The following is a 27,695-nucleotide window of genomic DNA, read 5'->3' on the forward strand; positions in this document are numbered from 1 at the left end:
TTAAATGGAACCTTGGCATTTCTAAAATTCACTACAAAATGATAACTTACACGTTAACTAGAGAAAGGTGTCATTATTTCTGAAGAATATAATTAGCATGTGGCACTTATGTTATCACCTGCCAACACACTGAAGTGTGCGCGAGCAGAAATTGTGATATTGTCGTAATTGATAATTCCGGTTTATCACATGACTCTAGATGAAAATTACAGACTCAAGAGAAGTCACGTCTAAACCAAACAAATTGCTTGGAGCAATATTTTGCTTGTGCACAACTCATTCCTTTTTGTACTTGCCGTATATATGCTGCACTATGGGCCTAGTAAGTTAGTTAATCACTGTGACCAGAAAATACCCCGGATTATCAGTCAGCCATAGACAGTAATTCAGAGGGAATCTATTGTTAGATTTATACTGCCAAACCATGAGAACATGAATCAGAGTGTGGCTGTGCGATAGCAGTCAGATATGTCAGTGTCAGAAGCGATCGGGTGTTTCAGATAAAATATAGTACGAAGAGCAGACCGGGGTCTTCCATGTCAATCAACTATTGTGGTACGGGGAGACGCTGGTTGGGGGCCGCACTGACTAGTCAGGTCTCTTTAGTCCCCAGCCAGTTTTCAAACTAAGTTTTCGATGAAAGACATACCTGGCTGCAATCATGCTGTACGTGGTTCAAGAAGCATGAATCTAACGACAGATTCTGTCTGAGACTGGATAAACCTATGTATCCTGAAAAATAGAATTAAATCAGCTAGTAGAAGAGCCCCTTTAACAAGGGCCAGTATACATAAAGATAAGACTTGGTGCTCAACTTTATATGAGAATCCAAAGGTAATTTTATTGCAGTCCATTCAAAATGACAAGACGTTTCGATCCCATATGGACCTTCGTCAGTCCGACTGCTAAGGAGAAGGTATATAGTGGTAAGAATGCAGTAAATTTAACGGACTGCAATAAAATTACCTTTGGATTCTTGAATTAAGTTGAGTGCCAAGTCTTATCTTTATGTATACTGGCCTGGGAACCTACTTGTGCACCACATCTCACGGTTGTGCTACGATATACACCATACCTTTACAAGGGCCGACCTGGTCCGCTAAATCTATCAGCTGCTCTTCGCTGATCGGTGGCTGTTTTATATCCTGGTCACAGATCCATCTTCAGATATGTACTGAACAATCTGTATTTCGCTCAGTGTGAACAGGCTGCCAGTGTTCTTAGCATTGCAGCTCCTGTTAACACAGGACGAGGTGCTGCCGAGAAGAATGATCTTTTGTGGATCATAAAAGATCATTTTATTTGATGAAAAAGCATTTTGCTCATTCATTGTGTGATCGGAGGCCTGCTTAGATGGCAAGGTTATTATCATGAAACAAGCATTTCTAGGACCGCTAGTTCACAATAATCTTGCAGTGTCAATGGACACTAACTCAAGTATGGGTGCTATTAAAGGTGTTATCAAGGACTTGTACTATTTTTCTGCATGGGGCTAAGAACTAACAGATAGGAAGTTGCTAACTTGACTGTTCTACATGAGGATGATTTCTGCTAGCTCAGCCAGCTATTCCCATGCTTCATTTCACGCCTTCTCTTCTGGTCTGCTGTGTCGAAGGAGTGTCACTGCAGATGTCCTGCTGATTCAGGGCCAGCTCCCCGCAGTTAGGCAGCGGGGAGTCAGGTGTCAAAAAATATGACATCAGCAAAGACGCCCCATCAACAGAGTAAAGCGAGAAGAGAAGATGCTGCTCTATCAACATATGCGGAAGGCACAAAATCAGGGGGAAGTTTGGTCAGTGACATCTCTGAGCCAGCAGGAAACAGCATCATGCAGAAAAGGAAGGTAGTTCTAAGTTGCCTTAGTTCTTAGCCCCATGCGCGAAAATATTAAAGGTCCCAGATAATCTCTTTAACATGAGTACAAACAATACTTAATGCAGCAATCCGATCCACAGAAATGAAAAAAATAGGACTTACCATTAGCGTGAAAATGTGATATTTTGGCTCCAGTAACAACAACGTGCCTTCAAGCATTTTTGAGCATTGGTAAGATGCCCTTTGTTTCACTTCTATGGATCAAAGTGTTGACTTTTTTCCTAAATCATCTATCTATCTGAGTGCCAAAGGCTTCTTTGTTATACAAACTATGATCCAAAGTCCAAGAGAACATGGCAAATAATAATTGTTTATTTTTAAGAAAGCATTATTTTGTTTCTTATTCAAGGATATAACATATGATTTTTTTTTACCTGGCTTCGATCCTTCCGAAATGCTTCCATTCCAAATTTGGTGCAGGAATTCTGGTCTGTTATCATTCATATCTATTACATTGATCACGATGTCTATGGGATTTTCCACCTGGTTTCCATTTACATCTACTGCGTGTGCCCTCAGCTGCAAAAACAATTTTATATGGCAGTTCTCTGTAGAAATATGATGCAGAAGATTACACTGTGCGTACGGTTGTCCCAGTGATACACTGCTATATCCCGTCCCAGATGAGTTATTTAGAAATATCAGTGAATCTGCTGTCAATTCAAGCACAGTAACTACAGAACTGGATAATGGATGCTCTGAACAAATCTCCTCTTTTCTGCGGTATTGTATTGCATTGTCATTTTGTGCTCGGTATGATCACTACATGAACGGATTTTATGATAAAGAAAGCAACTGAAACAAAAGGGCGAGAGGAGAAACATCAGAAACACGTATGCAATGTATAATACACAGGGTCTGAGGACTGACTGCTTTCGGAGATGTGAAGGAACCATGGTCGATGCTTCATTTTTCACACTTGGTGCTCGAGAATATAATCAATAGTAGATCCAGTGTCAATTTAAAGTAAATGACATATGATTGGAAGCAATAGAAGAAAGTGGGTAATGTGAACTCTGTATTAACGCTGCCTTTCTGACACTAGAAAATTCCTTTTTTCAAAGGCTTGGTTAAATTCCAATTGTTTTCTAGACGGTTTTGTTCTAGGGATACAAAATTGCCAGCTGCTGCTCTTTTACCAATTTTTATTTGGGGACAATTTCTGTGATGTGCTCTGATAACACACCGATACCAGGGACCTGTGATGAATTATGAAGGCCGTTAGTCTGGTTTAACCCTCAAGCCCAATTCCATAGAGCCATGGTGTCAAGGATTTCTACTGATGAGGACTAACAAGCCCTGGAACTGCTGTAAACAAGTGGAGATCAGTGGCTCCAGAGCTGTGGAGTCGGTGTCCATTTTGATGGCGTTGAAGTCGGTGTAAAATGGACCTACTCCGACTCCTAAAATATATAATAAATTGGGTACAGTAGTTCAGTGCACGATGTGCTGTAAATGTTTTCATAAGAATTAGGGAAAGTTATGAAATGTCCTATAAATGGCTGTTCTGTTCCTGATCTAATGATCTCGGTTTTTAGCTGACATGAATCTGTGCTGCACTTTATGCACATGCTCAGTAGTGACCAGTGCTGTGGGGTCGGAGGTGAGATGAATCTGTGCTGCACTTTATGTACATGCTCAGTAGTGACCAGTGCTGTGGGGTCGGAGGTGAGATGAATCTGTGCTGCACTTTATGCACATGCTCAGCAGTGATCAGTGCTGTGGGGTCGGAGGTGAGATGAATCTGTGCTGCACTTTATGCACATGCTCAGTAGTGACCAGTGCTGTGGAGTCAGAGGTGAGATGAATCTGTGCTGCACTTTATGCACATGCTCAGTAGTGACCTGTGCTGTGGGGTCGTAGATGAGATGAATCTGTGCTGCACTTTATGCACATGCTCAGTAGTGACCAGTGCTGTGGGGTCGTAGATGAGATGAATCTGTGCTGCACTTTATGCACATGCTCAGTAGTGACCAGTGCTGGGGAGTCGGAGGTGAGATGAATCTGTGCTGCACTTTATGCACATGCTCAGTAGTGACCAGTGCTGTGGGGTCGTAGATGAGATGAATCTGTGCTGCACTTTATGCACATGCTCAGTAGTGACCAGTGCTAGGGAGTCGGAGGTGAGATGAATCTGTGCTGCACTTTATGCACATGCTCAGTAGTGACCAGTGCTGTGGGGTCGTAGATGAGATGAATCTGTGCTGCACTTTATGCACATGCTCAGTAGTGATCAGTGCTGTGGAGTCGTAGTAGAGAAGAATCTGTGCTGCACTTTATGCACATGCTCAGTAGTGACCAGTGCTGTGGAGTCGTAGTAGAGATGAATCTGTGCTGCACTTTATGTCCATGCTCAGTAGTGATCAGTGCTGTGGGGTCGTAGTAGAGATGAATCTGTGCTGCACTTTATGCACATGCTCAGTAGTGACCAGTGCTGTGGAGTCGTAGTAGAGAAGAATCTGTGCTGCACTTTATGCACATGCTCAGTAGTGACCAGTGCTGTGGAGTCGTAGTAGAGATGAATCTGTGCTGCACTTTATGTCCATGCTCAGTAGTGATCAGTGCTGTGGGGTCATAGTAGAGATGAATCTGTGCTGCACTTTATGCACATGCTCAGTAGTGACCAGTGCTGTGGGGTCGGAGGTGAGATGAATCTGTGCTGCACTTTATGCACATGCTCAGTAGTGACCAGTGCTGTGGGGTCGTAGATGAGATGAATCTGTGCTGCACTTTATGCACATGCTCAGTAGTGATCAGTGCTGTGGAGTCGTAGTAGAGAAGAATCTGTGCTGCACTTTATGCACATGCTCAGTAGTGACCAGTGCTGTGGAGTCGTAGTAGAGATGAATCTGTGCTGCACTTTATGTCCATGCTCAGTAGTGATCAGTGCTGTGGGGTCGTAGTAGAGATGAATCTGTGCTGCACTTTATGCACATGCTCAGTAGTGACCAGTGCTGTGGAGTCGTAGTAGAGAAGAATCTGTGCTGCACTTTATGCACATGCTCAGTAGTGACCAGTGCTGTGGAGTCGTAGTAGAGATGAATCTGTGCTGCACTTTATGTCCATGCTCAGTAGTGATCAGTGCTGTGGGGTCATAGTAGAGATGAATCTGTGCTGCACTTTATGCACATGCTCAGTAGTGACCAGTGCTGTGGAGTCATAGTAGAGATGAATCTGTGCTGCACTTTATGCACATGCTCAGTAGTGACCAGTGCTGTGGAGTCGTAGTAGAGATGAATCTGTGCTGCACTTTATGCACATGCTCAGTAGTGACCAGTGCTGTGGAGTCGTAGATGAGATGACTCTGTGCTGTACTTTATGTACATGCTCAGTAGTGACCAGTGCTGTGGAGTCGTAGTAGAGATGAATCTGTGCTGCACTTTATGCACATGCTCAGTAGTGACCAGTGCTGTGGAGTCATAGTAGAGATGAATCTGTGCTGCACTTTATGCACATGCTCAGTAGTGATCAGTGCTGTGGGGTCGTAGTAGAGATGAATCTGTGCTGCACTTTATGCACATGCTCAGTAGTGACCAGTGCTGTGGAGTCGTAGTAGAGATGAATCTGTGCTGCACTTTATGCACATGCTCAGTAGTGACCAGTGCTGTGGAGTCGTAGATGAGATGACTCTGTGCTGCACTTTATGCACATGCTCAGTAGTGATCAGTGCTGTGGGGTCGTAGTAGAGATGACTCTGTGCTGCACTTTATGCACATGCTCAGTAGTGACCAGTGCTGTGGAGTCATAGTAGAGATGAATCTGTGCTGCACTTTATGCACATGCTCAGTAGTGATCAGTGCTGTGGGGTCGTAGTAGAGATGAATCTGTGCTGCACTTTATGCACATGCTCAGTAGTGACCAGTGCTGTGGAGTCGTAGATGAGATGACTCTGTGCTGTACTTTATGTACATGCTCAGTAGTGACCAGTGCTGTGGAGTCGTAGTAGAGATGAATCTGTGCTGCACTTTATGTCCATGCTCAGTAGTGATCAGTGCTGTGGGGTCGTAGTAGAGATGAATCTGTGCTGCACTTTATGCACATGCTCAGTAGTGACCAGTGCTGTGGAGTCGTAGTAGAGAAGAATCTGTGCTGCACTTTATGCACATGCTCAGTAGTGACCAGTGCTGTGGAGTCGTAGTAGAGATGAATCTGTGCTGCACTTTATGTCCATGCTCAGTAGTGATCAGTGCTGTGGGGTCGTAGTAGAGATGAATCTGTGCTGTACTTTATGCACATGCTCAGTAGTGACCAGTGCTGTGGAGTCGTAGATGAGATGACTCTGTGCTGTACTTTATGTACATGCTCAGTAGTGATCAGTACTGTGGAGTCAGAGGAGATGAATCTGTGCTGCACTTTATGTACATGCTCAGTAGTGATCAGTGCTGTGGGGTTGGAGGTGAGATGAATCTGTGCTGTACTTTATGCACATGCTCAGTAGTGACCAGTGCTGTGGGGTCATAGATGAGATGAATCTGTGCTGCACTTTATGTACATGCTCAGTAGTGACCAGAGCTGTGGGGTCGTAGTAGAGATGAATCTGTGCTGTACTTTATGCACATGCTCAGTAGTGGCGCATCGCTGTGGAGTCGGAGTCGTGGAGTTGAAGTCGCGGAGTCTGAGTCAGAGAGTTGGGAGTCAGGGAAATTGAGGAGTCAGAGTTGAAGGTTTGACTTACTGACGCCACAGCCCTGAGTGGCTCAATTATTTTAGGACACATCTGTGCCGTACACTGGCTCTTCTGTAGGCCTAAAAAGCCATTGGGTAAAAACAAATAAATGGCGTGGTGCCACCCGTAAGCTGAAAATATGTAACAACTTCCTGTTCTGATTAAGGAGAACCTGTCTTGTTGATAATGGTATTCGATCAGCAGGCAGGATATTAGAGAGCAGGAGGGGCTGATCAGGTTAATGTACATTTTTGGGAGAGAAGATTCTGAAAAATATGCATTTATTTCCTTGAAATCCCTGGTATATTTATTCATGAGTCCAGTGGGCGGTCTTCAGTGATTGACAGCTTTCCCTAAATGACTACACATGCAGAAATAACGGTCAATCATTAGTAGCACCGCCCACTGGACACACATGCATACAAACACCAGGGTTTCAATGAATAAAAAAAAAAAAAAGAGTTATACTCAATCTTTTCCAATCATTTACATCATTTTTCTCAGCTTTTCCTTTCTGATAGGTTCACTTTTAGCTCCAATTTCTACCCCACAGAGTGATTATTTTTATATTTTGCGCTGATGAAGCCAGGACAGCTGTATACAAGTGGCTCGATTACTGTAGAATAACTTCTGTGCCATACACCGATGCTTCTGTAGGTAAAGTCAGCCAGGGAATAAATTTCATGGCTTTACCCACTATCATAATTTTTGGAGAAATTGTATTATAAGTATTTTCTATTATCATAATTCTGCGCTTTACTAATGTGTTTTTAAAAGACAAATCCTTCCGGCATCCCTTTTCTGACATGTCATACTGATTTGAAAGATTTCCTGGCTCCAGAAAATCAATGGCACTTAACTCCAAACGTTATATCGGAGATTTTCTGTGACCGACCCTACTGTAATTGTCTGTCATGTTTGTATGACATGTCCAACAAATGGTTTGAGATTGGATTTCCCCTTTAAATAAGTAATGGCGGCACCTAAGGAGAGGGGGTTTAATAGGGTGAAAAGGCAAGAACTGCCTATTTCACTGAAATGCTGGCATTCGAGTTTTCCTTTGACGTTTGCTACGATAATGCATACACTACTTGACGGCTCATCTTCATCAGAGTCTCGCGATGTCTTTAATTCTATTGTGATACATCAATTTGTCAGAACTTTAAAATCCAAAGTACGTGCTGAAAACTGAAAAGATTGATCTCTAGTTAATGAAGGGAGTGTGAGGGGGATGTGAGCGAAGGACGCTAATTGTAAATCCAACCCACGGTACTTAATCAAGTATCAAACAGCAATATTCATACAGCTGACATTTCGTGAGATCTTACATGGAAAACCGCAATCTGCTCCCGATCCAAAGGCTTAGTTACTGACAGCTGTCCAGAAATGGGGCTGATAATGAACACGCCGATGGGTGGCTGGTCAGCGCCTGGGCCCGTCACGCTGTATCGCAGGGAAAGGCTTTTGTCGCGATCAGACCTGATCTAGGGATCAAAACAGGCACATCAGTGAGAATATTCAGGACAACAGATTAGAAGAGAAATAAGAGAAACTCCCATTGCCCCAAAAGTCTAGACCGTGATCTGTAATGTTTCAGATTTCAGCTGAGGGTGGGGGAGAAATATACCTAAACTATTGATAAGAGGCGGTACTCCCGGGACCGGAGGACAAAACCGGGAAAACCGACAATTTAAGTGGTGAGTCATCATTATCTTCTAAAAATTCCTACGCTCTTACAAATTCTGGAAGAAAAATCTTTTAATATCATTTTGTAATGGAGGCTTTGTCCTTTACAATGTGTGCCCTGAATACAACCGGCAAGATAAGTCATAGACATCTCATTCAGTCAGCCATGACTATCTTGGTATACATAGATACTGTACGTTAAAAGGAATCTGTCAGCAGGTTTTCACTAACACATCAGATATCAACATGATGTAGGGGCAGAGATCGTGATTCCAGAGATATGTCACTTACTGGGCTGCTTGCTATCATTTTAATAAAAATCCCTGTTTTCTTTGCTGCAGATCTAGCAGGTCTCTGAATGCTGAGCTCTGTATAACCCCACCCCCACCACTGATTGGCAGCTTTCTGCCCATGCACAGTGTACACAGAAATTTGCCAATCAGCGGTGGGGGTGGAGCTATACAGAGACTATGGATATGCTTGACTACTTGGCAGCAGGTTTTCTTGTCCTCTAGTGGTAATCTCCTACAGATAACACACTGATTTTACCAAAAGTACAGCAATCAGCCAAGTAAGTGACACATCGCTGGAATCATAGTCCCTGCCCCTACATTACGCTCCTCTCAGATTAGGTGGTAAAACCTGGTGAAAGATTCACTTTAATCGTTATTGTGTTGCAGTTACTTTACATTGTTGGCTGTATACTGGCTTACTTAGAAAAAATACAAAAAAGCAAAACCAAATTGTCTGTATGTGTTCATACATGCCTCTAGACATACCCCTATAACCAACGTAAAGAGAGCAGCTCAGATTACTAAACACATTTCATCTGACTGTTGTTGCGATCAGTATTGGAGGCCAGTAAAATGATGGACACCATAGTAGAAGCCCAAATGACGCCATTATAATCGTCGAGGTCCATCAGGCACAGGTCGTGTCCATCACGTCGTAGCAGATCCGGCACTACCGTTATTTTCAATATCACAATGTTACTTCCAGTTCATTAATAAAAAGTTTATGAATTTCTGAATGAGCTTGTATGTTCTCCCCGTGTTTCCTTCCATACTCCAAGGACATACTGATAGGGAGTCTAGATTATGAGCGCCAATGGGGACAGAGATGATGTCTGTAAAGCGCTGTGGAATTAATGGCGCTATATAAGTGCGTAAAATAAATAAAAGAAATGAACTAAAAAGAAATCCCTAATCAAAAAGACTGTCATGACCTCACCTTAATATTCAAGGAGCTGACATTAATGTACAATGGGTCTCCCAGACCAAAAGCCCCCCATTATAAAGCAGACAGCGTGCTGCAATGATTGGATCGCTAGACAGGAGCTGTTGTTACTATGCTGCAGACCTACAGCACTAAACACAAATAATGCACGCTTTCATGTGTATATGGTGTTTTAGTTGCCTAGGAAATAAAAGAATAAAGGCAGCACACAGAACACTTTTATGTCTTATTTATTTTTTTACTGAATTCATTAAAATGGAATACTGATTATCTGGGGTTAATGATTGTGACACAATTGCTTCCACTGCAGAACATTTCACATCCATTCCTTGACAATAATTAATAAGAAATTATCATTTTATTATACTCTCCTTTCCCTGTTATTACGTCCATGACACCCCCTCCCAACAAACACCCATAGAGTGCCATTATATTACTGGAGCAGCCAAGGAATTGGGAAGGTGGACGCGGATATTGCAGGGTTCGGGAATTCGCTAGATGCTATTAATGTATGCCGGAGTCGGTTACTGGAGAAATGCTGGAAATAAAGTTCTCCATTTTCATACTCACTCGTACTAATTCCTGAGGAAATGATCCCCTTGAGTTCTCCGGAACGTTAATTGGTGGAATAACCCAGTCTCTCTTCTGTCGTTGTAGAAAGCCATTGTGCTTACGTTGTGGAGGAAAAGTAATTTCTCTGACTTCAAAAGGACCCTGCAACACAGCATGGAGGAGTACAAGTTAATATTTCGTATAATTGGAGAGGCCGCGATAAAACATAAGGGTGAAAGTGTGAATTTCTAAAGTAACTGGGGTTTAGTGGAGTTTAAATATACGTGAAAATCACCAGCTAAAAGCTTAATCCAATTTATATTCATGCTGAATTTTCAGAAAACAGATGGATCAGAGAAAGCGCGAGCGTGTTCCATATAAGGGCCATTATTGATTTTCTGATAACGCTTGTGTGCCTAGTGGTTCCATTTTCCAAATAAATGATCTCTAGTTCAGCCTCTGCTCAGCGCTCCCTTCACTGTTTGATACATGCATGCAATACAACCTGCGTCCATAAAAGATGTTCATTGCACGATAAAACACCTGCTTATAACGGCCATGCATCATTGTGATTCTACCTCTGGTACAGATAACTGTGCCATGCTGCTCAGCTACTTCAGCTGTCTCCGGCCAAACAAGCCCAGGTAGCCCGACTCCTGCCGGCTCAGGACTCGCAGCCGCATTACTTACTTCACCTAAATATTTCTCCACATATAGGAGGGAAAGCTACAGTGCTAAGCCGGGACATAGAAGGAAACAAATATATATATATATATATATATATATATATATATATATATACTGTATATACACACTACCGTTCAAAAGTTTGGGGTCACACAGACAATTATGTGTTTTCCATGAAAACTCATACTTTTATAATAATAATAATCTTTATTTTTATATAGCGCTAACATATTCCGCAGCGCTTTACAGTTTGCACACATTATCATCATTGTCCCCGATGGGGCTCACAATCTAAATTCCCTATCAGTATGTCTTTGGAGGAGGAAACCCACGCAAACACAGGGAGAACATACAAACTCCTTGCAGATGTTGTCCTTGGTGGGATTCAAACCCAGGACCCCAGCGCTGCAATGCTACAGTGCTATCCACTGAGCCACCGTGCTGCCCTATTAATCAACTGAGTTGCCAAATGAATTTAACATCTAGTCCAGACATTGACAAGGTTCGAAAAAAGATTTTTATTTGAAATAATAATTTTCTCCTTCAGACTTTGCTTTCATTAAAGAATGCTCCCTTTGCAGCAATTACAGCATTGCAGACCTTTGGCATTGTAGCAGTTAATTTGCTGAGGTATTCTGGAGAAATTTCACCCCATGCTTCCAGAAGCCCCTCCCACAAGTTGGTTTGGCTTGATGGGCACTTTTTGCGTACCATACGGTCAAGCTGTTCCCACAACAGCTCAACGGGGTTGAGATCTAGTGACTGCGCTGGCCACTCCATTACAGATAGAATACCAGCTGCCTGCTTCTTCCCTAATTAGTTCTTGCATAATTTGGAGGTGTGCTTTAGGTCATTGTCCTGTTGTAGGATGAAATTGGCTCCAATCAAGCGCTGTCCACAGGGTATTGCATGGCGTTGCAAAATGGAGTCATAGCCTTCCTTTTTCAAAATCCCTTTTACCTTGTACAAATCTCCCACTTTACCAGCACCAAAGCAACCCCAGACCATCACATTACCTCCACCATGCTTGACAGATGGCGTCAGGCACTCTTCCAGAATCTTTTCAGTTGTTCTGCATCTCACAAATGTTCTTCTGTGTGATCCAGACACCTCAAACTTGGATTCGTCAGTCTGTCCATAACACTTTTTACCAATCTTCCTCTGTCCAATGTCTGTGTTCTTTTGCCCATATTAATCTTTTCCTTTTATTAGCCAGTCTCTGATATGGCTTTTTCTTTGCCACTTTGCCCTGAAGGCCAGCACCCCGGAGTCACCTCTTCACTGTAAACATTGACACTGGCGTTTTGCGTGTTCTATTTAATGAAGCTGCCAGTTGAGGACCTGTGAGGCGTCGATTTCTCAAACTACAGACTCTATCTAATGTACTTGTCTTGTTGCTCAGTTGTGCAGCGGGGCCTCCCACTTCTCTTTCTACTCTGATTAGAGCCTGTTTGTGCTCTCATCTGAAGGGAGTAATACACACCGTTGTAGGAAATCTCCAGGTACATGGCAATTTCTCGCATGGAATAGCCTTCATTTCTAAGAACAAAAATAGACTGTCGAGTTTCACAAGAAAGTTCTTTTTTTCTGGCCGTTTTGAGAGTTTAATGGAACCAGCAAATGTAAAGTAGAAAACATAAGTCCAGCGCTGTAAGTCCATAAAATCCATTTTCTTTTATTCCATAACTTCAAATAGCATAAATACAATGAGGGTCAATGATTAAGACACACGGTTTTACGTTGAAAAACATTTGTTTTTAATGTCTGGACTATGACTTAATTGTTTTTACGCTATTTGAAGTTATGAAATAAAAAAATGGATTATATGGATTTACAGCGCTGGACTTATTTTTTCTAAATTCTGAAAACGTGCCGCACAGCAGGCTTCGCGCGCTCCAGGAGGTGGTGAGCAGACACTAAACTTTTTTGAACAAATGCAATGCTCCAGATTCTCAACTAGCTCAAAGGAAGGTCAGGTTTATAGCTTCTCTAATCAGCCAAACTGTTTTCAGCTGTGCTAACATACTTGAACAAGGATTTTCAAGGGTATTCTAACCATCCAGTAGCCTTCTTACAGAGTTAGCAAACACAAAGTACCATAGGAACACTGGAGTGATGGTTGTTAGAAATGGGCCTCAAAACACCTACGAAGATATTGCATTACAAACCAGACGTTTGCAGCTAGAATAGTCATTTTTAGTCATTTACCACATTAACAATGTATAGAGTATATTTCTGAATCATTTAATGTTAGCTTCATTCGAAAAAAACTTTCTTCCTTTCAAAAAGAAGGAAATTTCTAAGTGACCATAAACTTTTGAACGGTAGTGTATATGTGTATATATATATATATATATTATATATATATATATATATATATACACACACACAGTTGTGGCCAAAAGTATTGACACCCCTGCAATTTTGTCAGATAATACTGAGTTTCTTCCTGAAAATGATTGCAAACACAAATTCTTTGGTATTATCATCTTCATTTAATTTGTCTTAAATGAAAAAACACAAAAGAGAATGAAACAAAAAGCAAAACATTGATAATTTCACACAAAACCCAAAAATGGGCCAGACAAAAGTATTGGCACCCTCAGCCTAATACTTGGTTGCACAACCTTTAGCCAAAATAACTGCGACCAATCGCTTCCGGTAACCATCAATGAGTTTCTTACAATGCTCTGCTGGAATTTTAGACCATTCTTCTTTGGCAAACTGATCCAGGTCCCTGATATTAGAAGGGTGCCTTCTCCAAACTGCCATTTTTAGATCTCTCCACAGGTGTTCTATGGGATTCAGGTCTGGACTCATTGCTGGCCGCCTTAGAAGTCTCCAGAGCTTTCTCTCAAACCATTTTCTAGTGCTTTTTGAAGTGTGTTTTGGATCATTGTCCTGCTGGAAGACCCATGACCTCTGAGGGAGACCCAGCTTTCTCACACTGGGCCCTACATTATGCTGCAAAATTTGTTGGTAGTCTTCAAACTTCATAATGCCATGCACACGGTCAAGCACTCCAGTGCCAGAGGCAGCAAAGAAACCCCAAAACTTCAGGGAACTTCCGCCATGTTTGACTGTAGGGACCGTATTTTTTTCTTTGAATGCTTCTTTTTTTCTCCGTAAACTCTATGTTGATGCCTTTGCCCAAAAAGCTCTACTTTTGTCTTATCTGACCAAAGAACATTCTTCCAAAACGTTTTAGGCTTTTTCAGGTAAGTTTTGGCAAACTCCAGCCTGGCTTTTTTATGTCTCGGGGTAAGAAGTGGGGTCTTCCTGGGTCTCCTACCATACAGTCCCTTTTTATTCAGACGCCGACAGATAGTACGGGTTGACACTGTTGTACCCTCGGACTGCAGGGCAGCTTGAACTTGTTTGGATGTTAGTCGAGGTTCTTTATCCAACATCCGCATAATCTTGCGTTGAAATCTCTTGTCAATTTTTCTTTTCCGTCCACATCTAGGGAGGTTAGCCACAGTGCCATGGGCTTTAAACTTCTTGATGACACTGCGCACGGTAGACACAGGAACATTCAGGTCTTTGGAGATGGACTTGTAGCCTTGAGATTGCTCATGCTTCCTCACAATTTGGTTTCTCAAGTCCTCAGACTGTTCTTTGGTCTTCTTTCTTTTCTCCATGCTCAATGTGGTACACACAAGGACACAGGACAGCGGTTGAGTCAACTTTAATCCATGTCAACTGGCTGCAAGTGTGATTTAGTTATTGCCAACACCTGTTAGGTGCCACAGGTAAGTTACAGGTGCTGTTAATTACACAAATTAGAGAAGCATCACATGATTTTTCGAACAGTGCCAATACTTTTGTCCACCCTCTATTTTATGTTTGGTGTGGAATTATATCCAATTTGGCTTTAGGACAATTCTTTGTGTTTTTTCATTTAAGACAAATTAAATGAAGATAATAATACCAAAGAATTTGTGTTTGCAATCATTTTCAGGAAGAAACTGAGTATTATCTGACAAAATTGCAGGGGTGTCAATACTTTTGGCCACAACTGTATATACAGTATATGTGAGTGTGTGTATGTATATATATATAAATATATATGTGAGTGAGTGTATGTATATATAAATACATATACTATATATATATATATATATATATATATATATATATATATATATATATATATATAATATATATATATATATATACACTCACTGGCCACTTTATTAGGTACACCTGTCCAACTGTGTGTTAAGACTTAATTTCTAATCAGCCAATCACATGGCGGCAACTCAGTGCATTTAGGCATGTAGACATGGTCAAGACAATCTCCTGCAGTTCAAACCGAGCATCAGTATGGGGAAGAAAGGTGATTTGAGTGCCTTTGAACGTGGCATGATTGTTGGTGCCAGAAGGGCTGGTCTGAGAATTTCAGAAACTGCTGATCTACTGGGATTTTCACGCACAACCATCTCTAGGGTTTACAGAGAATGGTCCGAAAAAGAAAAAAAATCCAGTGAGCGGCAGTTCTGTGGCCGGAAATGCCATGTTGATGCCAGAGGTCAGAGGAGAATGGGCAGACTGGTTCGAGCTGATAGAAAGGCAACAGTGACTCAAATTGCCACCCATTACAACCAAGGTAGGCAGAAGAGCATCTCTGAACGCACAGTGCGTCGAACTTTGAGGCAGATGGGCTACTGCAGCAGAAGACCACACTGGGTACCACTCCTCTCAGCTAAGAACAGGAAACTGAGGCTACAATTTGCACAAGCTCATCGAAATTGGACAGTAGAAGATTGGAAAAACGTTGCCTGGTCTGATGAGTCTCGATTTCTGCTGCGACATTCGGATGGTAGGGTCAGAATTTGGCGTAAACAACATGAAAGCATGGATCCATCCTGCCTTGTATCAACGGTTCAGGCTGGTGGTGGTGGTGTCATGGTGTGGGGAATTTTTTCTGGGCACTCTTTGGGCCCCTTGGTACCAATTGAGCATCGTTGCAACGCCACAGCCTACCTGAGTATTGTTGCTGACTATGTCCATCCCTTTATGACCACAATGTACCCAACATCTGATGGCTACTTTCAGCAGGATAATGCGCCATGTCATAAAGCTCGAATCATCTCAGATTGGTTTCTTGAACATGACAATGAGTTTACTGTACTCAAATGGCCTCCTCAGTCACCAGATCTCAATCCAATAGAGCATCTTTGGGATGTGGTGGAACGGGAGATTCGCATCAGGGATGTGCAGCCGACAAATCTGCGCCAACTGTGTGATGCCATCATGTCAATATGGTCCAAAATCTCTGAGGAATGCTTCCAGCACCTTGTTGAATCTCTGCCACGAAGAATTGAGGCAGTTCTGAAGGCAAAAGGGGGTCCAACCCCTTACTAGCATGGTGTACCTAATAAAGTGGCCAGTGAGTGTATATATATATATATATATATATATATATATATATATAGTGTATATATAATTCTACATATCTACGTTTAGTAGAAGAGAACCGTACAATACAATATACAGTATATTACATTTACTTTCCTAACCTCAGGAATCACTATCTTGGAAGGTGAACAATACCTTCCTGCACCCCAATCCCAACGCACAGTAAATTCTTTTATCAGTAACTCTGCTCAGAAAACCCCTGACAAGCTGTCATCTGGTGATATGGAATTTAGTAAGTCCCTTAACAGTATTTTACTTTACAGTGATTGTTAGCTGTACCTGGGTGATTCAATCCAGAATGATTCATTACCTAGTACCAAGTGTTTCCCCTTGAAAAAGAAGCAACGATACTGATAAGTGAAATACACATTGGTGACTCTCTTCTCTATGGGGTAATTTGAGCATCTTCTATATGCACAATGGGTAAGAACTTTGCATACTTATTATGATTTACATATATAAGGACCATTGCGTCCATCACGTTCATTTCATCCTCCTATGTATTATCCACTTCATTGAGGCTTGTTATCCTATTACCTATTTGTCTGTCCTTATATTTTATATTTGTTTTAACCTCTATTTGATAAATGCATAAATACATTTTTAGCTTGCAAAACTCCAGTTTTTTCTCCCATTTTTCTCTAGCACCTATAGGGGTAGGGGGATGATGGAATAAAGGAGTTAAGGCCCCGTTACACACATCAATGTCCTAGCGATCCCACCAACGATCTGACTTGGATGGGATCGCTGGGACATAGCTGATCGCTGCTGAGCTGTCACACAGACAGACCCACCAGCGATCAGGACCAGCGAGCAAGCTGGTCTCCAATATAAACAGCGGGTAACTAAGAGCCGCGCGGCTCTTAGGCCTGTTTCACACATCAGTTTTTCTCGACAGTCTAAATCCGCCAAAATAGCGGAAAACGGATCAGCAGGCGGACTGACAGGAACGGGTGTCACCGGAATGGCGGATGTACGGATCCGCTGATGGTTAAAATTTAAAGGAACCCTCGCAGAGAGCGTATCAGCGCGATATAGCAGAGTACCTGCATGTTGGAGTGGGGGTCCATGGCTGCGATATGAAGGCATCGCGCGATGAAAGGGAGAGAGAGAGAATTTTCATCCAGCAGCGAGACTTGATTCAGGGTTAAAAGGGGAAAATGCGGATCCGGACAGCAAAAAAAGTTGCATGGTCCGTTCGGTGATCTCAGCGGACGCCAACATTTTGGCGGATCCGCACAAATACGGACGCAACGGACGATCATCAGTCAAAATCCGCCGATAATGAAAGTCAATGGGGGAAAAAATGGATCCGCCAATAAAAATGGCGGATCCGTTTTTTTTGGCAAATCGGCGGATCTTGACTGTGAAAAAACTGAAGTGTGAAACAGGCCTTAGATACCCGCTGTTTACCTTGGAAACCAGCTCCCAGCGTCACTGATCGTTGGTCTCTCGCTGTCACACGCAGCGATGCGTGCTGGCCAGCGGGAGACCAATGGTCAAAAAATGGCCCAGGACGTTCGAGCACAATCAGCGATACCCGGCAGGGGGGGCAGTCGCTGATACATGTTACACACAGCAATGTCACTGGCGAGATCGCTGTGGTGTCACAAAATCAGCGATCTCGCTGGCGATCTCGCTGTGTGACGGGGCCTTTACTCCATAAAATACTGAACAATTTGAATATAACATAGAGTGTACAGTGTATGAATATTTGGAGTATTAACAAGAAAGGAGGACTTCCAGATGGTCTTTAAAAAGGCCCCTTGTGGGAAAACTTGAATGTTCTCTGCTTGTGACCTCAAAGCAAGAATTCTGGTCCCTGTGGCACCTCATTGCTAGCATAGGGACTCTGTGTCATCATAGATCTATTCTTTTAAAGGGAATCTGTCAACTGGTTTTTGATATATAATCTGACAGCAGCATGATGTAGGGATAGAGACCCTGAATCCTGCGATATGTCACTTTTTAGTCTGCATGCTGTCATTTTGATGCAATCACTGTTTTTTCTGTTGTAGATTTAGCAGTACTCAAGAATGCTGAGCCCTGTATAACCCCTCCCACACAGATTTCTGTGAACACTGTATATTGACAGTAAGCTGCTAATCAGTGGTGGAGGGTAAAGTTACACAGAGCAGCAGGACTAGGAGGCTACACCTAGTCCTGTACTGATAATCTGCTGCTGATAAAACACTGACTTAACGGAAACAGAATAACACAGCTCTGTAAGTGACACATCACGGTAACCAGGCTTTCAGTTCCTTCATCATGCTGATCTAAGATAACACAGCAAAACCTGCTGACAGATTTTCTTTAACTGTTCTAGAAAAGCTAGTAACTTATTGTAACATGAGACCTGAAATATCAGGGCACAGAAGATGTTCCTGTGTGGATACAGGCAGAGAGACTCTATACAAGACACCTATAATGTTACCCACTGTAGCTTGCACAAGCCTGCTACCCGAGACTGTGCTAAAGGGAATGTGAAATAAAGGATGGAATCTCCAGCGCTGGACTTCAGTTAAAAATACATCATTTATTGTAAATTCTTAAAATCGAACAGAAAAAAAAGTGTGGATAAGGACATACAGGCAGATGGGGTCTCTGGTGGTCTCCAACCAACGCGTTTCGACCTAGAGGGTCTTACTCATGGTTCACACTAGACCAATACTGACGACTACAAATAGTACAAAAACTAGTAAATCACAGGTGTTGGACAAAAGAATTAATGAAAATAGGGAGTATCCCTACCAGTTAACTCTTGCAAACACTCAGCCTAATGTGGAGCTGAAACAAAAACTAGTCGGAAAAACAGGAAAAAAAAAAAAAACTAATAAAAAGATATCATAAGAATATAATAACAATCACAAAAATTATCAGAATAACCAGAATTGAATAGGACTAAGTAGAATGTAAATATACAGAAGAAAATATCAATCTAATTGCAATATTAAATCAAGTCGTTTGTTCAGACCTAATGGTACTCTTGTACCAGGAAATGTGAAGGCTATGCGAAGGGCGAGGTGAAGGTGACCAGTGTCATCACCTACTGTGAATAGTGGATCCTTATCTACGGAATAACTTACCTTTCATTGAAATTTTTTATCTGAGATGATAGACCGCTGAAATGTCTTATGTACAGAACATGAAGTATGAATCTAGTATACAGTGGGGGACAAAGTATTTAGTCAGCCACCAATTGTGCAAGTTCTCCCACTTAAAAAGATGAGAGGCCTGTAATTGACATCATAGGTACACCACAACTACAGTATGAGAGTCAAAATGAGAAAACAAATCCAGAAAATCACCTTGTCTGATTTGGCAAGATTTATTTTGCAAATCATGGTGGAAGATAAGTATTTGGTCACCTAAAAACATGCAAGATTTCTGGCTCTCACAGACCTGTAACTTCTTCTTTAAGAGGCTCCTCTGTCCTCCCCTCATTACCTGTAGTAATGGCACCTGTTTGAACTTCAAACAGTACAAACAGTAACACCTCCAAACTCCACTATGGTGAAAACCAAAGAGCTGTGGAAGGACACCAGAAACAAAATTGTAGCCCTGCACCAGGCTGGGAAGACTGAATCTGCAATAGGCAAGCAGCTTGGTGTGATGAAATCAACTGTGGGAGCAAAAATAAGAAAATGGAAGACATACAAGACCACTGATAATCTCCCTCGATCTGGGGCTCCACATAAGATCTCATCCCATGGGGTCAAAATGAGCACAAGAACGGTAAGCAAATATCCCAGAACCACATGGGGGACCTAGTGAATGACCTGCATAGAGCTGGGACCAGCGTAACAAAGACTACCATCAGTAACACGCTACGCCGCCAGGGACTCAGATCCTGTAGTGCCAGACGTGTCCCCCTGCTTAAGCCAGTACATGTCCGAGCCCGTCTGAAGTTTGCTAGAGAGCATTTGGATTATCCAGAAGAGTATTGGAAAAACATCATATAGTCTGACAAAACAAAAGTAGAACTGTTTGGTAGAAACAAAACTCATCGTGTTTGGATGAGACAGAATTCTGAGCTGCATCCAAAGAACACCATACCTACTGTGAAGCCTGGGGGTTGTAACATCATGCTTTGGGGCTGTTTCTCTGCAAAGGGACCAGGACGACTGATCCGTGTACATGAAAGAATGAATGGGGCCCAAGTATCGTGAGATCTTGAGTGCAAACCTCCTTCCATTAGCAAGGGTATAGAAGATGAAATGTGGATGGGACTTTGAGCATGATAATGATCCCAAACATACCACCACAGCAATGAAGGAGTGGCTTCGTAAGAAGCATACGAAGGTCCTGGAGTGGCCTAGCCAGTCTCCAGATCTCAACCCCCATAGAAAACCTTTGCATGGATTTGAAAGTCTGTGTTGCCCAATGACAGGCCCAAAACATCACTGCTCTTGAGGAGATCTGTGTGGAGGAATGGGCCAACATGCCACCAATAGTGTGTGCCAACCTTGTGAAGACTTACAGAAAATGTTTGACCTCTGTCATTGCCAACAAAGGATATATAACAAAATATTGAGATGAACTTTTGTTAATGACCAAATACTTATTTTCCACCATATTTTGCAAAATAAATCTTGCCAAATCAGACAAGGTGATTTTCTGGATTTGTTTTCTCATTTGGGCTCTCATAGCTGTGGTCTACCAATGATGTCAATTACAGGCCTCTCTCATCTTATAAGTGAGAGAACTTGCACAATTGGTGGCTGACTAAATACTTTTTTTCCCCACTGTAAAGGCCCCGTTACACATAATGATGTCCCAGCGATCCCACCAACAATCCGACATGGATGGGATCGCTGGGACATAGTTAGGCTGACCGCGCGGCTCTAAGGTACCCGCTGTTTACATTGGAAACCAGCGTCCAGCGTCGCTGACAATGGAGCTCGATCAGCAATACCGGTCACTGGCGAGATCGCTGTGGCGTCACAAAATCAGCGCTCTCGCTGGCAATATCGCTGTGTGTGACGGGGCCTTAAGTGCTAGTGCCCAGAGAAATAACTGCAAGATTTTTGACTTTCACTTAATATAATAAAATGGAAAATTGAATAAAAAAATACATATTTTATAGATCATTCTGAGACGCCACATTCTCCCTTTAACAAGTGCGTTTTAAACCTGTCACAGATTCTGTAATTTTTACCAGAAAAAAGTAGAACATGCTATGATATTTTCTTCCTGTAGAATGATAGTCACCATCATGTAATCCATATATCACCCTGTATAAGTCAATAGGGTCTGTTGTGCACTGCTGGTGTCGTCCCATGGACAAAACCTAAAGAGGGCCTATTAGCTCTCCTACTTGTGCCAAAAATGTAAACAATTGACATCTAAATTACTTTCTTGCCTACAATACTTTGCTATTCTGATATCTTGTCATAACTTCTTAATGACTGGTTTGTTAATTATTGGGCATATTCACACTCATACATTGCGGATCAGATCCTTCTGAAAACCCACGTACCGGCTTTCTAGAAAAGCAACGGGTCAACACCTTAGTCATTGAGATCTGTGTTCTGAAATAATAGCCCGAGTCACTGTGTTATCTCATCTGTGAAACTGCATTATTTTGTAGAGAACCTGAGGCTGCATCCGAGGAAGTTAAATTAAAATAACCCGATAAAATAAGGTAACCCAAGCTAGATTGATGCGATACAGCGTGCAATAACTATGAACCCATCCGCGCACTTTGTCCATGATCCCCATAGGTACGAGGTTGCCTTCGCCGGTGTTTTGAGCAGCTCATGAAAAAAGTGCTTGAGGGAAGCTCTCAGGAGTTGAAGAAAACATAGATCTTGATGAGAGTGTCATGCTAAGAGACAGAGGTGAGGTAGAGGAGGTTAGATTGATGTGTGGAGGCCACAGTAAAGGGATCAATATTGTGACTATCCAGGGAATAGCTAGGTAAGTAAATGTATGAGGATGGGGGAACTGCAGGTGAGAACAAGACAAAAACGGAGTTCAGAGTGCAAGATGAAATACACAGATATATGATGATTCTGTAAGAAGGCTTTCAAAAATCGAATGCTTCATTTTTATCAATCAACTAAATGTAAAGTGAATGAATAAAAGAGAAAACGAAATCAAATTCAATCAACTTATACCAAAGGAATTCAAATTACACCAATCAGGTGATAGTAATCATCATTTTTATATGTAGAGTGAAACACATTAACTGAAACAGCTGTGTAGGAGGTTTAAAAGTGGGTGAGGAACAGACAAACTTGTTATGAACAGGTAGCCGACGAGGAAAATAAAAAACACCACAAGCTAAGTCTCAGAAAACCAAAGAGGTTGGTAACTATGCAGACCCTTGCTCCTAACACGCAACTAGCAGCAGTCGTGGAGCGTTCCTACGGTGGTCCTAGACGCCTCGCCACAACCGGAGAAACTAAATAAGCCTAAAGCAGGAAAAGGGGAAAACTAACTGCCCCAGAGCAGACCCCAAAGGACAGCCCCCCACATGTATTGACGGTGAAAAAAGATGAAAACACAAAGGCAGGAAAATAGGCTTAGCAAACGATGGGGCCAGACTAACTAGAAAGGACAGGAAAGGAAAGACACTGTCTGCAGTCTGCCAAAAAACCCTACAAAATGTCCAACACAACTGATAGCAAAATTAACCCTGAAGTCACTAGACTTCTCCCACTATATCAGCACTCTGAAATATTCAGAGACAGAGCAAAAAGAGGCCAATCTAATAAGGGACAAAAAAAAAAGGCAATTTGGCAAATAAGAGTGGAAATTCAGCACAGCCCAGCCGGGCTGGCTGACCACACAAAAAACTGAAAAGACCAACAAGAGCAAGTGTGAACATTAGCAAAAAACAAACTTATCTTTAGAAGACTGGAACAGAGCTGAGTCCTAGACCTGAGAAGCAGACTGAATCACCAGCAACAGGATAGGGCGTCGGCTGTCTTATATCCAGTCTGATACTCCAGAAATCCAATCACTATCTTCCTCACCAGGTGGCAGATCACTACCACTCAAACCAACCTCACCACCTCTCGTCACCACCAGAGGGAGAACGGAAGGGGAACTCAACTGGTGGAGCAGAAAATGAGCTCATAACACAAACTCTTCTAACAAAGGTGAGATTGTGAAAGACAGCTTCATGTGACAGGTCATACACCATGGAAAGACTGAGCACAGCAACAAGACAAGCAGAAACATGGCAAAGATTTCAAAGCAGACTGAAGTTTAGAGATGTGGTGTTCAAGCTCATTGGAAGAACCAAGAAATAGGCAACGTTAAGGACCACAGACACAGTGGATAGTCAGCCAAAGAATCTGAGTGCAACACATGAAAGACACAACATCCTTACTGCCCTTCAAAACTGGAAAATGCCCAGCTGTACCATCAGCTTGGAACTGGCAGGAACCAATGGGACCCAGCTACATCCATATATTGTTCAGAGAAGTCTGTCAAGGAGTGGTCTTCATGGAAGAATTACTTAAAAAAAAAAGTATCTGACATGAAACCAAGTCCAAGAAACTCAACTATGCATGAGAACATAGGAACAGAAGAGCATAAAAATGGCAACAGGTGCCTCTGGACTGACAGTACACTAATGAATGCAGGTGGCAGTGACACATGGTGGAGGGTCCTTGCAAGTATGGGGTTAAATTTCAGAAAATCGAATTGGAATTTGGTCAGGATTAATGGCGTCCTCAATGCTGAGAAATGCAGACAAATACTCAAATTGCAACACCATCAGGAAGGCGTCTGATACATACAGCCAATGTCATTAAGAACTATCTTTAGTTTATAAAAGAACACGAAGTCCTGGAAATGATGATATGGCCCCCACCGAGCCCTGATCTCAACATCATCTAACCTGTCTGGGTTCACATGAAGAGACAGAAGTGTTTGTAGAAGCCTAAATCCACAGGAGACCAGTGATTAGTTCTCCAAGATGTTTGGAACAGCCTTCCTACCAAGTGAACCTGGAGGAATAGATGCTGCTTTGAAGGCACAGGGTTGTCACACCAAATATTGATATGACTTAGATTTCTCTTTATTTCATTCACTTTGTATTTTGCTAATTGATAAAAATAAACTATTAATACTTAGATTTTTTAAAGCGTTCTTACTTTACAGCATTTTGTGTGTGTGCATATATATTATGGTAATGTAAGCAAAAGGAATACAAAACTGTGGCTTCATATATGAATGGGAAGACTGAAAATCTGATGAAATCATATATACGGTACATACAACACAGACTTACACTGTACCTACAGCTAAGATCATTGGGTTGCCACACAAGAAAAAAATGTTAAATGTGCAAAAGAAAGGATGTATGTAATATACAGGTGTGTGAGAAAAATAGATCCGATTAAATACATATGAACCCATCAAGACAATTTAAAAAAGTATAAATTTTATTAAAGGTACAGTACACACAAAAAAAGCAAACTAAGTTTAAAAAGTGGGAAACCCTGATAAAGCACCACAACCCACAATTAAATCGATCGGAGGTTGCACATAACATATATCCCAATAATTATTTTCCTTTGCAGCTAAGTAGCTAACAGGAAATGCCATAAAGGCATCGTTTGTCTACAAAAGAGTATCAAACAATCATATACAAGTGATTAGTAGATAAAGTGCAGTACAGTATAGTTTACCTCCTGTGGGTGATGGTGTCAGCCCCAACACACGTTTCGGCGTTCAGCCTTCTTTTGGGGGGGGGGGGGGGTGAGAAAAGTAACTTGTCATTTATGGAAGGAGAGAAATCCATATGAGAGTGTAGGTAATCGCATAATACACTGTCAGCGATAATAGCGGTACGTAGTAACAGGTTGAAAAATAACACAGGTTATCAAGTTCTTATGCTTGATCCAGAGAAAAGCAAAACAAACCTCAATTATAGCCAACTTGCCTAACGGGTGATGAAAATCCTTCTTGATACCACACAGCAGTCAGATTTTGCTGGATCAATTGATCGATCATTCATGACTATTAATCACAACTCTTAAATGTCAAATATCTGCCATGAAGTTTCAAACTTCTACTACTCTAACTGTAAAGAATCCTGTCCTGCATTTCAGATGAGATTGTCTTTCTCCTGGCTCTGTGAAAAACATCTTGGAAATTAATAAGTCATGTGTTTGCATTCACCTTGCACGTATATGTATACATGGTAACAAGATCACCTCGGTGGAGTGAGGGGAAATGTAAATTCCTTGCTAACCGACTTCAAACGTAATCTATGAGGCACAGATCGCACATACAGAACTGCCATCAGCCTAGTGCAAATAGCGAGAATCCTGATATATGGCATTTTTGTGTTTTTCACTATTGGTCTATGTAGCGCAAAAGTGAAAATTCTTATTTTCTCCCTATAAAATGGTCATCCTGTGCAGGTGTCCTTCTGGCTGACATGATAACGCTGCTGTTATCATACGGCAGCCTGTCTTCATCCTTTAGGCTATATATATACTATACATATGCAGCTCAAGCGCTTTGAAGCATTCTTATCAATTCAACCCACAGCTCTCATCTCATACCTAGTAATGATTTCCAATACTGGAGATTCACACCAGATAACAATGCTGGGCTCTGACACATTATCTCATATACTGGTTTTATTTATTTTTTGACAGCAAATTGTCATTTTTTGTGTGTTTTTCTAATACATTAGATGCGCTTTATACAGCTGATACAGAAATACCCATGTAATTCTGTTACAAGACTCACTGTAGTCCATCAGCCAACACACGAGAGTCCTCTTCCACTGCCCCTCGAAAATCTCACACGTAATCATTGGAACGTCTCAATGACACAACATCTACAAGTGAGCTACTATTGAGATAAGATTGGACAAAGACAGTGAGAGTCTCTCACCTAGCCAAATCAGTTCTCGTACTTTGCACTGATGAGGGGCAATACCCCGAAACACCCTATCTGCAAATTGAGATTCTGATTTGGTTTTTATCTTATGTAAGTATGCAAGACTCTTTAAAGGGTCGAGAGTGACTGGTAAAACTGATGCTTCCAACAGGTGGCGCTATAGAGTTAAATGCTGTCATGTACAGTATGGTACAGCCACCGGTATGGAGATCAGTGAGGGATCAGAATAAAGTAAGAAAAACATCATGGATTCTGCTCTACACTACTAAACACAGACTGAAATAACGTAACGTTAAGATTTATGAAATATAGGCCCATACTAAATAATTTCTCCAATCTACTAGCATTATTATGGTGCAGCCCCATCTATTAGCTGACCAAATGGAATGAAGCCCAAGTTGACAGCACTAAATCTTTAAACAAAAAAAGGAAAAATAAAAAAAGATGATGCAAAATATCCATTGAATAAAAAGCATATATCATGCTGGTTTGTGCCTAACAATTAGATATTGCAGGAGTTATAAAAACTCATCCGTATGGGTGTAAGGCTACAGTTCTTCATATGCATACAAATGCAGGATCATGTTAATTTCACAGAAAACCAATTAATCTATATGAAGCATTTAATCTATACACTTTCGAAAGTAAATGTTAAATGAACATCTCCAAAGGTCAAAAATACAAATGAACGTTAATCGAGGTCCCACCACTAGAGGGCAGCAACGCTAACCAGCTGTAACGCACTGCCTGTCACACTAGAGGATGGATAACTGCACCAGTGCCACTCATATCCCTGGGTCATAACTTGTCACAAAGGATAGGTATTGTCCAACCGATATAATAATTTAGGGCAATTAAGAAAATAGTATTATTCATTTACGGGTTTCTTCTGCAACAGAAAAAAAATAAACAACTAAAAGAAAAGTCATTATATATACTGTACATTCCAGAATATCTTTAATTAGCCAATCGCACCCGTACAGTCTAGGAAAGTAATCACTAGTACATTAAGTTGGCTGGTTCTTACACTGAGAGAAGCCTGTTCTAGAATGTTAATAGGACAACAGCCTATGAACATGTGAGATAAGGAAGCCTGGAGGACACATATAGCAAGCATTGCCCCGCTACCTCCAGGGCGCAGGAGTCGCTCAGCCGCATTAAGGAAGAAGGGCGCACAACGTTCCCTAGACAAACCCTTTCATTTACTTATAATGACATTTTCTTCAGTTATAATCTTCAGTTCCGGGATTGCCTCTCGAAGGCTAGCCCTATATATAGCATAAAATACAGTATATACGTCCGTAGCGCTTCCCCCAGAGCCGGCTGTCAATCAGCACAACACCAGTAGTCCCGGGACTTGTTCCGCTTTCTCTAGCAGCTCCACTTGGGATATTGGATCAATATGATGCCTTATCTCATATGTTTATTTTTTTCTCATCCCCTATTTACCCATTAGGACATATGGTCGTTCTAGAGAGCGGCTAAGCAATGGACGTCCCTATATGGGCCTAAACAAAGAGCCTATCTGTTGGACTGACTAACATTTTGGTGGTGTTGAACCATCCTTTTATTACAGGGATATCCTTTTAGCTGAATTGCTGCCTTGCAGCTGATTGCTGGAGGCTCAAGGAGAAGAAGGTGATTGCTCCGGGGGCTGCACAGCACTCAGAATTTCACTTCTCAACTTACTAGGTGAAGACCA

General features: G+C 41.8%; 1 protein-coding gene across 2 annotated transcripts in view; it reads right to left on the bottom strand.

Moving 5' to 3' along the window:
• The window catches only part of LOC141096860 (cadherin-2A), a 369,191-nt gene that overhangs the window by 72,231 nt on the left and 269,265 nt on the right, over positions 1–27,695 (bottom strand). For both annotated transcript variants that reach the window (XM_073583706.1, XM_073583707.1), the window contains 3 exons: positions 10,034–10,177; positions 7,870–8,025; positions 2,250–2,394 (listed from right to left, as the gene is read on the bottom strand). In XM_073583706.1, the coding sequence (XP_073439807.1) occupies positions 2,250–2,394; positions 7,870–8,025; positions 10,034–10,177 (445 nt within the window). The remainder of the gene's footprint in view (positions 1–2,249; positions 2,395–7,869; positions 8,026–10,033; positions 10,178–27,695) is intronic.

Source organism: Dendrobates tinctorius, unplaced genomic scaffold (genome assembly GCF_039654945.1).
Source record: "Dendrobates tinctorius isolate UK_male_01 unplaced genomic scaffold, ASM3965494v1 ptg000081l, whole genome shotgun sequence".
NCBI lineage: Eukaryota > Metazoa > Chordata > Amphibia > Anura > Dendrobatidae > Dendrobates > Dendrobates tinctorius.